Raw genomic sequence first — 17,579 nt, forward strand, 5'->3', positions numbered from 1 at the left:
TGGTCGCATTGTCGGACAGGACCCGGACTGATTTGCCCTGAAGCAGAGGAAGGAACGCTTGAAAGGCCAGAAATACTGTTCTGGTCTCCAGCCAGTTGATGGACCACTGAGACTCTTGTGGAGACCACTGCCCCTGCACCGAACTCCGTAGACATACCGCTCCCCAGCCGGAGAGGCTGGCATCCGTAGTCTCCATTGTCCATTCAGGCATTACCAACGAAACTCCCCGTTCCAAATTGTCTGAGAAGAGCCACCACTCGAGACTGGTCCTCGTCGACTCCGGAAGTGGTAGAGGCAGTTGAAACTGTTCGGAGACCGGATTCCACTGGGAAAGCAATGCCAACCGTAAAGTACGCATATGCGCAAAAGCCCACGGCACCAGCTCCAGAGTGGAAGTCATGGATCCTAAGACCCTCAGGTAATCCCAAACTCTGGGAGGGCGTTTGGCCAATAGGTCTCGAACCTGACCCTGCAGCTTGGTAATGTGGTCCACCGTAAGGAAAACTCTCCCTCGCTGCGTGTCGAAAAGAGCCCCCAGAAATTCCAAGGACTGAGAAGGAATTAGGTGACTCTTGGCCAAGTTGATCACCCAGCCGAGCGATCTCAAAAGCTGCAGCATTCTGTGGACCACCGCCTGACAAAGCTCCTCGGATTTGGCCTGAATCAACTAGTTGTCTAGATAAGGATGTAGCAACAATCCTTCCCGGCGAAGTTGCACCACCACCACCACCATTATCTTGGTGAAAGTCCTGGGAGCGGTGGCAAGCCCAAACGGGAGAGCCCGAAATTGGTAATGGTGTCTCATGATGAAAAACCGTACTGACCTCAGAGTCTCTATGCGGAAACGAGGCACCTGAAAGCATCTGTTGATTCTTTTTAAATCCAGAATGGGCTGGAAAGTCCCCTCCTTCTTGGGAACCACGAAATAGATGGAATAGCGGCCTTTTCTCTGTTGTGCCAACGGGACCGGGGTAATGGCCCCCACTGCAACGTCTCATGTACTGCCTTTCGTTTTTCCTAGTACGTGCATGGAGAAACTAGAAACATGTCCCGAGGACGGTGTACAAAATGTAATGCATAGCCATGTCTTATTACTGTTAGGACCCACTGGTCCAACATCATCTTGGCCCATTCTTTGTAAAAAAGGGATAGTCTGCCCCCAACAACTGGCCCTGAAGAATGGGCTGGCCACATCTCATTGTGAGGACTTGACTCCAGGAGCAGTTTGGGAATTACCAGGCCTACCGAACAGTCTGCCACCAAAGGACTGAGACCATGACTGCTATCTGTTAGAACCTGGACGAAAGGCAGGACCTGAAGATCTGGACGGGCAAAACTTCCAATTTCCCCGAAAATGAGGTCAAGCAGAAAAGGAGCCCTGTGACCGGGGGCGATCCTCTGGCAATCTGTGTACTTTATTCTCTCCCAAGAACTGAATCATGTCCTCCAATTGCTTTCCAAACAGCAACTTCCCTTAAAGGGCAAGGAGCCGAGCTTTCAACAAAACATCCACCACCCAATTCCTCAACCATAGAAGTCTGCGTGCCGACACAGCTAACACCATGAACCTGGCCGAGGTCCATAATAGATCATGAAGTGCATCGGCACTATAAGCCAGCACAGCTTCCAGCCGTCCTGCTTGGAGAGCCTCACCCTCTGAAAGACCTTCATTGGCTTGTAGCTGTTGAACCCAGCGAAGGCCCGCATGTAAAGCAAAATTGCTGCACATACCCCCAAAGCGGAAACTTCGAATATCTTCTTGAGCTGAAGTTCCAATTTTCTATCCAGGTGGTCTTTAAGGGCAGTTGCCCCAGTGACCGCCAATACCGCTGCATCCACTTTGGGAACTCGCAACAGCTCCAAAGCTTCCTCTGGCAGAGGATATAGCTTGTCCATAGCCTTATTCACCTTCAAACCCAGGTCTGGGGTATCCCATTCCCGGAATAGTAGATCCGTGGTGGAGAAATGAAACTGAAAAGAAGTAGTGGAGCCCCTCAGGTCCAACAAACGGGATCCATAGTCCCCAGCTTAGCGTCCTCCGGCGGCATCTCGAGAACCAACTCCCCCAAAATACAGGGAATAATCGGGCCCAGTTCCTCTTTTCTGAAGAGACGGACCACTTTTGGGTCGTCCCCCTCAACAACCTGAGTAGCACGGACTGAGTCTGTCTGCTGGACTGGATCTCCATCCACCCCCGTCGGGGGTTTGGGCTGCAAGTCGTGGTCCTCTGAGATATCCGTATCAGTCTGATGCACACTAGCTCTTAATTGCCGCCTAACCTTTGCCGGAGCAGAGCCCCCCTTGTCCTTAGAGTCCCCCTTGGACCTTGTCTTTTTTCTAGCCGACCTTCGGGGATTGAAATCAGGAACATTCTCCTCAGACAGCTTTCTTAGCTTTAAAGGCCTTATGCATCAGTAAAACCAACTCAGAGGAGAAAGAAGAGGAAGAGGGAGGAGTCCATAGCCCCCTCATGGCCATCCTCCATGTCAGTGGTATCCTGATCGGCAGTTTCTGCTCTCCCGGAAACCCGCGGTTGTGGGGATAGAGTGGGAGATCAAATCCCCTCCCCCATCACGGCCCTCGTGGCATCCCTAAAAGTGCCCAAATGCCCTCCATTCCCGCGCTCAGCGGGAATGGATCAGCTGCAGCAGCCCGTGAAGCAGACGGGCCCAAGGGGGCCTTGCATGTCAATTGCAGAGTATCCAGAACTGAAACGGAGGGTCCCTCCCCCCCGGGGATGCAACCGGAACAAAGCCTGTTGCGAGAGAGGTGCACGTGCGACAAACCGAGTTCCAGGGCATCTCAGACGTTCACACAACGACCGGCACAAAAAAGCAGCGAAAAAATCCAAAAACTCGACCGGCTGCAGCAAATAGGGAAGGAAAAATCGGCGCAGAAGAAAAATTATTATTATTTTTTTTTAATTACCACAGGGCTGATACAGCAGACTTCCTCAGGTCCTTCTGGGGGGAGTGAGCCGGGCTCCCCGGTATCAACCCCAGAGCTGCTCTCACCGGGTATGAGGTGAGAGCAGCTGCCGGCAACACCAGAGAGGATGGTCCCCTCAGGACCTAACAACCCTCCAGGCGGCTGAAACAATGGAACTCTTCCTATTTTTTTTTTTTAAACCTAACTTTAATACTAACAACTCCTCTCTGTCAAAATACCTAACTCCTTAAACTCAACTCTTTTTTTTTTTTTTTCAATCAGATCAGACTGTGGATTTTGCACCTCCACCATCTGCTGGAGACAGAGGAATACTGGTATAGGGCAAAGTTTGTGAAAACTTTGCTGTATTCATCTGCTGGAGGGGAGGCAAAACCCAGGAGTCTGGACAGGGAATGGTAAATGGAGGGGTGTTACTAAGATCTTGCAGCTAAGATTTAATACTAAAAAATGCAGCATAATGCATGCAGTATGCAAAAACCCAATAAAAGGTACAGTATTAGAGGTAAAATAATTCTAAGCACAAAGGAAGAGCTGGATCTGGGGGTAACTGTATCCGAACAGGTGGATAAAGTGACAATAACAGGTAGAAACATGCTTGGCTGCACAGGGAGAGGAAGGGTCAGCAGAAAAGGGAGGAGATATTGCCCCTGTATAAGTCCCTGGTGAGACCTCACTGGGAATACTGAGTTCAATTCTGGAGACCCCACCTTCAAAGGGATATAAACAGGATGGAGTCGCTCCAGAGGGAGGCTACTAAAATGGTCAGTGGTCCTCGTTATAAAGGATATAAACAGGATGGAGCCGGTCCAGAGGGAGGCTACTAAAATGGGCAGTGGTCCTCGTTCTAAAGCATATGGGGATAGACTTAAAGATCTAAACATGTACACCCTGGGGGAAAGGCGAGATAGAAACATTTAAATATATCTCCCTATCTCCAGGGTTTCCATGCACAGGAGCTGAGCCTCTTTCAACAGAAAGGAGGTTCTGGAACAAGGGGTCATGGGATGAGGGTGAAAATGGGAAGACTCAGAAGTAATCTAAGGAAACATTTCTTTACAGAGAGGGTGGTAGATGCCTTCCAGTAGAGATGGAAATAAAACAGTATCCGAATTCAAGAAAGCTGGGGATTAACGCAAGGGATCTCTGAGGGAGCAATGGGAATTGTAAAGCCAGATTAGTTGGACAGATAAGCAAACTAAATAGGAAAAAAAACATAAGGCCTGCCATATTTCTAATACATTTCTCAATTAGCTTTCAGGAATTATTACTCCCATCCTCAGTTGGAACAGAATGAGCAAAGGATGACATCATCAGAAAAATTAAAGTGAACTGTAAAAGGCCTTTCAATGGTTGTGTAAAAGGGAAGGGTTGATGGGTGATCAGGTGACAGTATCATTTTGTAGCTTATAATGGGTTAAGAAACCCAGGTCTTTACTGAATTCTCTCTTGTCTGTTCTGAAGCATTTGCTCATTTTAAACTGCAAAAGTCTCGCATTCCTGGATTGTTTTAAATTTTCCTTTAACGATCCTGATCATTAAGGTTATTGATCCAGTGGTCTGGTTCCAGGGAGGTGTTGCCTTAGTTTTCTCGGGTCTGTATCAGGTTGCCTGTCTTCACACTTTGGCTCTGAATAATCTGCACTACATTAGAGGAGGGGCAGGAATAGGACCCCCTATGTTGAGATATTGCAAGAACTCACAGTTGCCCCCTCAACATGTCCTGGCTGAGCTTGCAGCATGGTACACTGCAGGGGTATGCACCAGTCTCTTCTTTCTGACTTTATGATCAGGAGAATTAAAGGAAAATGTAAAACTTTTTAAATTTGTTAATCAATTTTCAAAATATAATCTCAAGACAAACTTGAGAAAAAAAAGTAACAGATTATCAAGATACATTTAAAAAGAAATAAAACAAAAAAAACAAAAACACAGGTTCAATATTCATCAGATGTAACTATAAATCAAGTCCAGCATAATCCCACAACCCAAGAATAAATAAATATAAAAGGCAAATCGGAGAGAAGTGGCACTAGAAATTAAATAGAATGCAGATAGCTAAGGAGGTAGAGAAATGGGTTCCAAAGGTACAAAACGATTCTGCTGAACAAGAAAAAAAAATGTGTTAGTTGAGAAGACTCAAAATACAGAGGACACCTCTTTATATTTAACATAACACTTACAAGGAATTTTTTTTTAAATTGGGTACCCCTAGGTCTCATCAGTAGACTTCTAAGTGACCTTATTCACATCAGAGAAAACCCTGACTTTATACTGAAGAAAACGTTCAGCACATCGTCTAAAGCAACCAATCTCACTCAGGTAGAGAAACAATAGAACTTGAGGCCAGAAATTTGCAAAATGTTCAAGCTATCACCAGTTATTGAGATATAGGTCCTGTCCTCTTAAATGGAGGAAGATGATAAAGGCATGCAACCAGAAAGAGACTGGATAGCCTCCTGAGAACGTCCATCAATTTTCTCTTGAACATTTCTGCAGTGGAAAATTAATAGAACAGATATGCCTCAGAACTGAAAGAAAGGACTCAAAAACCCAGGTTTCTTAACTCGCGATGAGCTATATAATCATACCGAGTCACCTTCTACCTTTTCCCTCACCTCACACCAACTTATGATTGCAATGCCTTTAGGAACCGCTTCTGTTTTCTCATTCTATTCTGATCTGAGGCAGTAATAGTCCAATAAAAAGGTATCACCTGATTTATTGTTAACCTTTTTTTTTTTGTGCCTTCAGAAGGACTATAAAAGCAAGTTTGCTTATTGTAAACGGTGTTTCCGTAGATAGCAGGATGAATTAGTCATGCTGTCATGGGAACTGTCCATCAGGGCCCAGGAGGCGGAGCTTCTAAGTAGAATTCAGAGCTTTGCTCTGTACGGCTGCGCGAGCCTTCCCGCGCAGAAAAACAGTCTCTCCTCAGTCTGTGATGTAGCAGTTCATGAAATAAGTATAGTATATCGACTATCCAGGGAGGTGGAGGGTCAGCATGGCTAATTCATCCTGCTATCTACGGCAACACCATTTACGGTAAGCAAACTTGCTTTTCCCGTTGATAGCAGGGCTGAATTAGCCATGCTGTCATGGGAGTCCTAAGCTCCCGATCACGCTTTAATATTCTAGTGACATCTGTCTGCGTGATCAAAAAGAAAGTGGATAGTTGCTTATGTAATCATGTTGCCATAGTTTGTAATATGACTCGTCCCAGCTTGGCATTGCCAGTTGTTTGTTGATCTAAACAGTAGTGGGACGTGAAAGTATGCAAAGAAGACCATGTTGCCGCTTTGCAAATGTCTATGTGAGGCACATCTCGCAGATGCACCACTGAGGCTGCCATTGCTCTCACTTGATTGTGTTAGGATGAGAAGATAATGTTAAGTTATTCTTTTGGTAGCAGAATTGAATTGAATACATTGGGCTATCCAGCTGAATATAGTCCTTTTAGCAACCAGAAGGCCTGGAGTGTTTGGGTTGAAGGAAACAAACTGTGATGCTCATGCCTCAGAGTGTGTTCTTCTTTTGTACTAAGCTAATGCCCTTTTACAATCTAACGTATGCAACAATCGTTCTCTATCATTCTGATGAGGTTTGGGAAAGAACGTCACAGTTCAATGGATTGGTTTAAGTGGAACTGGGTTACCACTTTCGGAAGAAAAGATGGATGCATTCGAAGCACTTCTTTAGGATGATAAAATTGCAGATAAGGACTGTAATGCACCAAAGCTTGGAGTTCACGGACTCTTCGCGCCGAAGTTACTGCGATGAGGAACACTACCTTCCATGTAAGGTATTTGATGTGTGCTGACTCCAGCGGTTCAAAGGGTGATACCATTAGTTGTTCCAAACCTAAATTGAGATTCCACGGAACCGGAGGTTTAGAAACTGGAGGCCGTAGATGGGAAAGGCCCTTAGAAAGCATGAAATGATAGGATGAACTGAGATAGATTGTCCCCGATGGGGGTCAGTGATAGGCCGCTATTGCATTGAGCTGCACTCTAATAGATAAGGTTGCGAGGCCCGTGACATAAGGTGTGTAGATAATCCAACAAACAGTCAAATGAACAGTCCAATGGATGTATGCCCCTAGATGAGCACCAGGTCGAATATCTTCTCCATTTAAACCCATAATTTCGGCTGGTAGATGGTTTCCTAGATTCGAGAAGAATACTTTGTGTGGACAAAGACTCCTTGCTCCGTTAAGAGGAGCTGCTCAAATCTCCATGCTGTTAAGTGAAGGGAAGTGTGCATCGGGTGCAACAGTGTCCCCTCTTCCTATGATAAGAGGTCTGCTCGGTCTGGCAGTGAGATTGGATCTGCAATTGACAGATGTAGAAGGTGTGTGTACCACGGTTATCGGGGCCACACCGGTACTACCAATATTAACTGAGCTGCGTCCAGTATGCATTTGTGTAGTGTTCTGGTTATGAGGGGTATTGGAGGGAATGCATGCATGAGGGGTTCCATCCATGGTAGAAGAAATGCATCTTGTGCTGTCTGATGTTCGCTGGGCCAAACTGAGCAAAACAGAGGAACTTTCACATTTATCTCCGTGGCAAAGAGGTCCATCGTTGGTAACCCCCACGCTTTGAAAATAGTGTCCGCCACTTGTTGAGTGTCCACTCGTGAGGGAGGAATATGCGACTCAAGTGGTCTGCCCGAGTGCTGATGGCTCCCAGCAGATAGGTTGCTTGAAGGTGTATTGAGTGACGAGCTGCGTGATCCAGAATCTGTAGTGTTTCCTTGCAGAGGGACCATGAACCTGACCCCTCCTTGTTTGTTGATGTAAAACATCGCTACCTGATTGTCGGTATAGACCATGACCTGTCGACCTCTTAAGTGCGGAAGGAAAGTTCGAAGAGCGTGTTTTATCGCTCTGAGTTCCAGGAGATTGATCTGTAGATTTCATTCCTGTGTGGACCACAGACCTTGGGGTTTGTAGGTGGTCCAAATGAGCCTCCCAGCCCTTGCGAGAGGCATCGGTAGTGAGAACCACGTTGCGAGGGGGTGTATTGAACAGAGCTCCTATGGTGAGAGTCTGTTCCTTGAGCTACCATGCTATATCCTGCAGCATAGTGGGTGTCAAATTCACTTTTGACGTTAATGGCTGTGAATGTTGTTTTCACTGTCGCTTGAGTCCCCATTGCAAATGACGCATGTGCAATCTCGTGTTGGGAACAGTATGAATGGCTGCTGTCATGTGTCCTTACACTGTGAGGACTTGATGCGCTGAAGGCATCTTCAGTAATTAGATGGAACGAAAAAGCCATTGCATTTCCAGCTTCCAATCCGTCGGTAGGAAGGCTCTGGTTTGGATGGTGTCCAGACGCGCTCCTATGAATTGAAGAGATTGTGTCGGGATTAAAATGGACTTTTGATAATTGACTACAATTCCCAAACTGTTCAAGCATCGAAATGTCTGGTGAAGATAGTCGTTGCGAATTTGAGGTTCCGACACTACTAGGAGCCAGTCGCCCAGGTATGGAAATATTCTGATGCCCTGTTGACAGAGATGCACCACCACCACTGCCACACACTTGGTGAAAACCCTGGGAGCTGCTGAGAGGCCAAACGGCAGGACCTTGTATTGATAATGTTGGTCCCGAAAATGGAAGGACAGGTACTGCCACGAAGATTGGTGGATAGGAATATGGGTATAAGCATCCTTTAAGTCTATCTAGCACACCCAGTCCTTGGGTTGCAGAAATGGCAAGATGGTTTTTAGCGATACCATCTTGAACTTTTCCTTGACTAGGTGTTTGTTCAACTCGCATAGGTCCAAAATGAGACGATGACCACCGATCTTCTTGGGAATTAGGAAATACAGTGAATAGAATCCCTTGTTGTGAGCATGTGGTGGAACAATTTGAATCGCTCGTTGTTGGAGTAGGGACGTTATTTCCTGTGCCAACTGATGTTGATTTCGAGTTTGGTTTGCGAGTAAATGTGGAAGATCGGGTTTGTTGGTGAAGCGGAGTTGGTATCCCTGTCTTACAATTTCTAGAACCCATAGATCTGTGGTTATGGTCTCCCAGTATTGTAGGCACAATGTGATTCAGCCTGGTGGGTTCAGTGGCAGCGATGATGGACTCTCCATTAAAAATATGGGGTGGTTTTGGACATCTGAGGTTGTTGTGTTTGCGTTCTCTGCGCTCTAGGGTCTACCCCTTCTATTCTGAAGAGGCTGAGGTGTAGCTGGTTGAGGAGGATTGAAAGCGGCAGGTCTATACTGCTGATATTGTGTGAAAGGACGACTATGGTATTGTTGTCTACGGGTTGAGGCATAGTATCGGCGCTGTGTGGCGAAGGACGATGGTTGTATCAGTGATTGGATGGCAACTGCTTGGTCTTTTAAGTTTGCTACTGTCTCTTGGACGCGATCACCAAAAATATTATCGCCCTTGCATGGTAAGTTAGCAAGGTTATCATGGAGATCTTCTCGAATGGCGCTGGAGCGGAGCCAGGCCATTCTCCGAGCTGCTATGGCCGATGCTGACGTACGAGATGCAGATCAAACGCTTTGTTCATGGTGCCGTATACCTTCTTCTATGTCCTGAATAGGTTGGATAATTGGTGATGCCGATGATTCTGATGTAGGAAGTGCCGACTTTAGTGTTTGCAAACACTCGTATAAATACTGAACCAGGTAGAACTGGTGTTGATTTATGCGAGCGGATAGCTTCGCCAACTGATACGCCTTCTTCCCAAATTCATCCAGGAATCGATGTTCCTTTCCTGGAGGTGCAGAGGCGTGTAACTTGGATTTTTTGGCCCACTGCATCGCTGATTCTATGACCAGGGAAGAGAGTGTGGGAGTTGTGGCATGGAATAAAACTGATTTTTGCATTTTAAATTTGAGATCAGTCTTCCTGGAGACTGGTGGGATAGCGAAGGGGGTTTCCCACAATTTTTCTAGGACCAAATCCAACACCTTGTGGGATGGTAGCGAGGTGAGTTCGGCCGGTACGTCAAATATTTTGAGGAGACCAAGCTTCTCCGCCAGAGGTATTTTTTGGACATTCAGATTAAGGACTCCTCCCATCTTGTCCAAGAACTTGGGATAAGATAGATCTTCCGGAGGAGAGTATGGCTCAGGGGGTTCCTTCGGCGGGTCCAATAGGTATCCCATGGATGATGTAGGTGTTGACTGAGGGGAGTCTGAATCTCTCATTAGTGGCGATTCTCTCCGTACAGGCTGCGTTATTGTTTGATGGGAAGGAACCTGCGTTGAGGGGTTCCTTGGCTATTCCGGCGATGAATGGGGCTGAGGAAAAGTCTGTGCACTACCCGTTGGAGATGGAGGGAGTGTGAATGTGGATTGTTTGTCTCAAAGAAATCCGAGAGGGCTGACGAGAGTTGTGAGAAGGCTTATTGAGTTTGTGGTGGCATTCTTGGCCTTGCTGGGTTTACCGACTGTGGCGGTGAACTTGCCCCCAATAATAAAGAGGTATCCAGTGCTTTAGTCGGAATTTGTTGGGGTTGTATGTGCTCCGATACCTTCCTTTTCTTTCGCAATGGCTCCTGTACCCCTGTATCAATAGCCCTGTGTTCCAAGATGGGCGAACGATCTGAAGATATCAGTCGTGAGGAAGACAATGTTACCCTCACGTATTCCTCCTCCGAATGTGCTGCAGATATATGGGAGCTTCCTTCTCTGGGTGATATAGAATGTTCAGATAAATGAGGGCTAGGGAGACTTATGCCCCGATATTTGTAGGGGTGAGTTTGTCTTTCCCCTGGAGACTAGGAATATTGCGGATTGCTTTGACTCGACTTTGCTCTGTGCCTTTCTTTTGGATGATGCGTCGAGACGTGTGTCGGTTTGGACACACCATGTGCCGGTGTCGAAGCCTCGTGCAACGCTATCGACGCTTCTTGCATGGAGACTGCCTTCCTCAATGCCCGATGCGTTGATGGACTTCCCTGCGCTGATCCCGGCTACAATAGGGACTTTGCATTCTTATGCGTCGTTGACACTCAATGGGATTGAGATTTGTGTCTCTGTGCTGCTTGTGACTTATGCTTCGATGGCGTCGATGTCGCCCCTGCGGAGCTACTCGATGCAGGCCTTTGTGAGTCACCTGCACCATGCGTCGCGGACTCTGGCAGTCGGCAGTTTAGCAATTGCCCGGCCGAGTCGCACGGTTTATGGGTCTGAGAGTCTCGGAGACTCTGGGCCTGATCTTCTCTGGTGAATCCTCCAGTCCTGGAGGTGGAGGGTTCCACTGACGCCGCTCTTCTTACTTTCGGGGTTTTTTTGTTTAGTCGGCCTCGGGGACGAATGAGCCTCTGATGGTGGGGCATACGATCCTGCTGGTACCCCTCAAAGAGTGAATTTTTTGGGCCCATTGCCGTTGGGCTCGTGGCAACATCCTGCCACAGTATTTACAATGTGGCTTGTAGGTGATCTGGTCCGAGGCAGTGATCATGTTCATCTGTAATGGACATGATCTTGCCACAATCGCAGGGTTTAAAGCCTAAGGGCCTCGGATCAGCTTTTTTAGACATTTGGAAGATTTTCTAGTAGTTTTGTCTGAGGAGAAGCAGCCCCTCATGCGATCCCGCGCGCGGGAAACACAGACTGAGGAGAGACTGGCTTTCTGCGCGGGAAGGTACGTGCAGTCGTACAGAGCAAAGTTCTGAATTCTACCTAGAAGCTCCGCCTCCTGGGCCCTGATGGACAGTTGCCATGACAGCATGGCTAATTCATCCTGCTATCAACGGGAAACGGCAACCATGCTACATTAGGCTGTAGAAGGAAAAGCCCGAAATGCAGTTTTTCACCCTGGCTTTAAACTTCTAAATTAATTCTTCCCATTAACAATTCAACTTACCACAAATGATGATAGCAGCAGTGAGCAGAGCAGCCAGCAGAGACCCGGAGAGCTCCAATACTGTGAGGAAAGCAAAGGGAGCAGTGCAGGAGCCCAGGAGCGCACAGAACTGGAGGAGCCAAGCACAGACAGGATCAGAGAGAAAGCTCAGACACATTACTGCTCCAGCAGGTGCTAGTATAGGTGAGAGTCCTCTGAAAAGCTCCAGAGGCATTGTCAGTCTACAAATGTATTTATTTATTTAAAGTTTTTCTATACCGACATTTGTTGGGAACACCACATCGATTTACAAAGAACAGGATATGCAGCAGAAATGCTTTACAAAGAACTGATAACAATAATACATAATGCAAACAGTACATGAAGTAGTGGAATGCTAAAGTTTCATGAAGAACTGTATAACTAAAACGAGGGGCAAAATAATGTACATATAATCACAAACTGAGTTTACCAAGAGGATGGATGCACGGAGATCAAGAAGTTAGTCATTTGAGAGATTAAATAGAGGTTAAAATAGAAGAAGAAATTAGGAATGGGTAGTAGTGGGAAAGATAATGGGGAGGTGGGCCAAGTGGAAAGGGAGGAAGGGCTGTGTGAGAGAGGATCAGGTGAAAGCTTGTTTGAATAACCACGTAGCAGCCAAAAGAAGGCATCAGCCCATCCACAGCAATCAGGGAAAGAGGAAGATAAAACCTGAAGAGCTTTCAATCTGTTATGCTCCCCAGGGAAGAAAATCCTTCCAGACACTGAGGAAGCCATGGTTACCAACTCCTGGAAGAGTTTTAACCTACTAGAATATCATCCAGCACTGCCATTAACTTCCAGAACTTTGCTAACTTCCCCTGAAAGCTGCAGATTCCTCTTCAGGGTTTCAGATGATGATTAAGAGCCGTCAATAGTGCCCCTAGGATGCACTGAGCTGAACTCTTGACAAACTCACACCAAGATCTATATTCCACTGCACGTAGGTCTGTCACAGAGCTTTATAAATGTCCACTAATAATAAAAATCTTTATAAAATAAAAAGAAAACCTTTTACTTATTCCAGAATGGACAATCTAAATATCTCAGTGCTCAAAACAGAATGTTTCAGAACCAAGAATCCAGTATGGATCAACAATTGGCAGAAGCTCCTTCTGTAACAAACCGAACTTATGTATAACAAACTCATCTCCTGTGGATTAGCGTAAACGTGAAACTTGTGAGTAGTAGCACCAACTGTCAAGGATCATTTCCAAGAATTTCTTGCTGGTGTTTCATTCGTTTCCATGGGCTGGTTTCCCCTTCAATTGCTCATTATAGCCAATCTCCCAGCAAGCAGAAGATACACCAATAGTTTGCTCCCAGCCGAGGCCTTACTCAGTACAAGAATTAATGCTCTAAAGCTGTGACCTATTAGTGCAAATGAGCTGAATACGGGACAGAGATACAATATTATACGATGGTACATACCCATGTGGGATACCGGTTCCAGCCTGTAAGACATTTGCACTGATACCTTGTACTGTAACTCTACTGAGGTCTTTTATTCATCTGACTCCACATTTTGCCCCCCTCATCCTCTAATAGTAAAAACAAAGTGGAATAAATTGATGTAAAGGAAAATTAGTTTCTTACCTGATAATTTTCGTTCCTGTAGTACCAAGGATCAGTCCAGACACCTGGGTTGTGACTCCGCACCAGCAGATGGAGACAGAGCAAGACTTGTCGGGCACCCTCACATATAGTAAGGCACCACCCACAGCTCGTCAGTCTTACGAATGTCAAAGCAAAACAGCAATGAAACCAACTTATCTAACTATACCGCCCCACACTAGGGCCGATTCAACCAAAGTCCCCAGCTGGATCAAAAACTTCCAGAAACAGAGGACCAACAACAGATACTGAAACACCAATGGAACACCAACCGAGCGGACTCTTCTTAAATCTGAAAACAGACTTGGGTGGGAGCCTGGACTGATCCTTGGTACTACAGGAACGAAAATTATCAGGTAAGAAACTAATTTTCCTTTCCCTGTACGTACCAGGATCAGTCCAGACACCTGGGATGTACCAGAGCTGAACTACCGAGGGCGGGAACCAGAGAGTCCCGCTCGCATAAATCCAGGTCCGGAACATCCAGCCGATAGTGTCGCGCAAAGGTATGCAACGACTTCCAAGTTGCCGCCCTGCAAAACTGCTGCGGCGACACATACGAAGATTCCGCCCACAAGGTGGTCTGAGCTTGCATCGAGTGGGCGCGGAGGCCCACTGGGACAGACTTACCTTTCAATAGGTACGCAGAAGAAATAGCTTCCTTCAACCACCGAGCAATCGATGCTCGAGAAGCAGCGCCACTCTGCTTTGGACCCGAAAACAATACAAAAAGGGAGGGTCCGAAAACCCGAAAATGGATTCGTTACCTCCAGATAACGGAGCAGAACTCTGCGAACATCAAGTTTCTGCAACACCGCATGTCCTCAGGAAAGGCAGGCAATTCAAGTTTCTGCAACACCGCATGTCCTCAGGAAAGGCAGGCAATTCAATGGTCTGATTCAAATGAAACGCGGACACCACAGAGGCAGAGAAGTGTGAGAACGGTTCTCGACAAGCCAATGCCTGCAACTCCGAAACTCGTCTCGCCGAAGCAATCGCCACAAGAAAAACCGCCTGAAGGGTCAGATCTTTTAGAGTTGCTCTCCTGAAGGGCTCAAAAGGCGACGTGCACCGCGCAGTGAGCACCAATTAAGAGTCCAGGAAGGACCAGGATGCCGCAACGGAGGCCGCAGATGCTTAGCTTCCCGAAGAAAGCGCGCCACGTCTGAATGATGAGCCAGTGACTTACCTTGCACCTTACCTCAGAGACAGCCAAGCGCCGCTACCTGTACGCGGAGGGTGCTGCATGATAGGTCCTTAGCAATCCCCGCCTGAAGAAAAGCGAGAACATCCAGTACGGATGGTAACACCGGATTCACCTCACGCGATCTACACTAATCTTGGAACACTGCCCAAACCCGGACATATGCAAACGAGGTAGACCGTTATCGAGAACTCAGCAAGGTAGCTACCACCGCATCCGAATATCCCTTAGACTGCAAACGTTTCCTCTCAAAAACCACGCCGCGAGACCGAAGTGAGCCGCGTCCTCGGACCCTGCTGCAGGAGAGCCGCTTCCCCTCGAAAACGGAGAGGAGCCTCCTTTGCCAAGAGCAAGAGGTCCGTGAACCTAGGCCGTCGTGGCCACTCCGGCGCCACCATCATCACCTCTGGAGGCGACTCTATTCGACGAAGGACCTTGCCGATCAGAGGCCATGGAGGGAACACATATATGAGAACGTCCGTGGGCCAAGGGAGTACCAGAGCATCTACCCCTTCGGCTCCTCGTTCTCTCCGTCGACTGACGAATCGCGGAGCCTTGGTGTTCTGAGCGGTGGCCATCAAATCCATGTGTGGTGTTCTACACCGTTTGCAAACTAGGCGGTAAGCCACCTCCGGCAGCTCCCACTCCCCTGGATCCAATCGATGCCGACTGAGGAAATCCGCTTGGACATTGTCCACTCCGGCGATGTGGGACGCCGTGATGTTGCTGAGGTTCCTCTCCGCCCAAAGCATGAGCAGCCGCGCCTGCTCTGCCACCGCTTGGCTCCTCGTACCTCCCTGGCGATTGATATACGCCACTGTGGTCGCATTGTCCGACAACACTCTGACCGAAGTCCCTCGGAGCAATGGGAGGAACGACTGGAGCGCCAACGTGACCACTCTGGTCTCCAAGCAGTTGATGGACCACTGTGATTGAGCTTTGGACCACAGTCCCTGCACCGAGCGGCCCATGCAAATCGCTCCCCAGCCGGAGAAGCTGGCATCCGTGGTGACTACCATCCAGGTGGGCATGAGTAGGGACACTCCGCGTGTCAGATTGTCGGTGCAGAGCCACCACTGCAAACTGGACCTCACCTGATCCGTAAGCGGGAGGGGAAGGTAAAAACTCCTCGGACACCTGCCGCCAGCGGGAGAGCAATGCGGATTGCAATGGACGTAGATGAGCGAACGCCCAGGGGACTAGCGCCAGCGTTGCCGCCATCGATCTCAACACCATCAGGTAATCGCACCCCTGCGGAATCCGGAGGGACAAGGGACGGCGTATCTGACCCCGCAGCTTGCAGACCGGTCCTTGGACAGAAACATCCTGCCTTGCTTCGTGTCGAACAGTGCTCCCAAGTATTCCAGGGTCTGGGTGGGAACCAGCCGGATTTTGGCGAGCTTGACCACCCATCCGAGTGACTGCAAGAGCTGCAGGACTCTGTCGACTGCCTGTCGGCACGGAATCCCGGATGTGGCTCGGATCAGCCAATCGTCCAAGTAGGGGTGAACCAAGAACCCCTCTTTCGCAGCTCGGCTGCCACTACTACCATCACCTTCGGAAACGTCCTCCAAGCCGTGGCAAGTCCGAAGGGGAGAGCTTTGAACTGATAGTGTCTGCCCAGGATACAGAACCGCAGATACCGCTGATGGCACTGCCGAATTCCGATGAGAAGGTAAGCCTCCATCAGGTTCAGCGACGCCAAGAAGTCCCCTGGTCGAACCGAAGCTATGACTGAACGGAACGCCTCCATTTCGAAGCGAGGAACGCGAAGACACCTGTTGACTCCTTTGAGGGCCAGGATGGGTCGGAAAGTGCCCTCTTTCTTCGGCACTATGAAGTAAATGGAATACCGGCCCAGATGACGCTGTCCTGGAGGCACGGGAACTACGACACAGCGTATCCCGGACCGCCAAACGCTTGATGCCGCCCTCGCAAGGGGACACCAGAAATTTGTTCCCCGGAACCCGAGCAAACTCTAACCGTGGTGTATCACACTGAGGACCCCCTGGTCCGTAGTTATCCTGGCCCATTCGGGGAAGGGGCCCTCCGCATTTCAATGGGCTGGCTACGGACCGGTCCCCGACGAGGAACCGCCTTGCCGTCCAAACTGCCTTCCACGAAAGGACTGGGACCATGACGACTGACTCGAAGAACCAGATCTATACGGGGCCTCCGACGATCTCTGTGGTCGCGACTTCCTGGGCCCCCGAAAGCGGGACCTATTGGAAAACGAAGTCCGAGCCCCGTATCTGTCCTCCGGCAACTTGAACGCCCGGTGTCAGCAAAGGACTCAATTGCGGAGCCAGAGAAGACGTCGGGCCGACACTGCCGAGACCGTGGCCCTAGCCGAAGTCCGCAGAAGATCATGCATCGCATTAGCGCTGTACGCAATAACCGCCTCCAAGCCATCCGCTTGCGCCGCCTCCTCACTCGAGAGGCTCGCATTGGCCTGAAGGACCTGAGCCCAGCGCAAGCCGGCCCTCAGGGCAAAATTACTACAAAAAGCCGCACGTACCCCCAGAGCCGAAACCTCAAAGCCTTCTTGAGCTGAACCTCCAGGTTTCTGTCTTGGATATCTTTGAGGGCCGTGGCCCCCGTCACCGGAATCGTCGACTGGTTAGTGACCGCCGAAACCGCTGCGACCACTCGAGGAAGACGCAGGAGAGCCAACGCCTCCTCCGGCAACGGGTACAGCTTATCCATAGCTTTACTAACCTTTAGGCCCAACTCCGGGGTGTCCCATTCTCGAAAACTGGATATCAGAAGTGGAAAAAATGGAACGGAAAAACCACCGCGGGTCCCGTCAGGCCCAACAGCACTGGGTCCATCTTAGCGTGCTGTCTAGCCTCCATGGGTGGAGCATCCACACCCACTTCCAGAAGAATAGCCGGGATAAGCGGTGCGAGCTCCACCTTCCGGACCAAGCGCACCACCTTGGGGTCGAC

The 17,579-nt window shown here is 48.7% G+C and overlaps 2 protein-coding genes across 7 annotated transcripts in view; one reads left to right on the top strand and one right to left on the bottom strand.

Annotated features, from left to right (window-relative positions):
* Window positions 1-17,579, bottom strand: part of POMT2 (protein O-mannosyltransferase 2) — a 128,303-nt gene that overhangs the window by 102,804 nt on the left and 7,920 nt on the right. For all 6 annotated transcript variants that reach the window (XM_029597641.1, XM_029597639.1, XM_029597638.1 and 3 more), the window contains one exon: window positions 11,793-11,901. In XM_029597641.1, the coding sequence (XP_029453501.1) occupies window positions 11,793-11,901 (109 nt within the window). The remainder of the gene's footprint in view (window positions 1-11,792; window positions 11,902-17,579) is intronic.
* Window positions 1-17,579, top strand: part of GSTZ1 (glutathione S-transferase zeta 1) — a 64,262-nt gene that overhangs the window by 3,675 nt on the left and 43,008 nt on the right. The window lies entirely within an intron of this gene.

This window comes from Rhinatrema bivittatum, chromosome 4, assembly GCF_901001135.1.
Source record: "Rhinatrema bivittatum chromosome 4, aRhiBiv1.1, whole genome shotgun sequence".
Taxonomy (NCBI): domain Eukaryota; kingdom Metazoa; phylum Chordata; class Amphibia; order Gymnophiona; family Rhinatrematidae; genus Rhinatrema; species Rhinatrema bivittatum.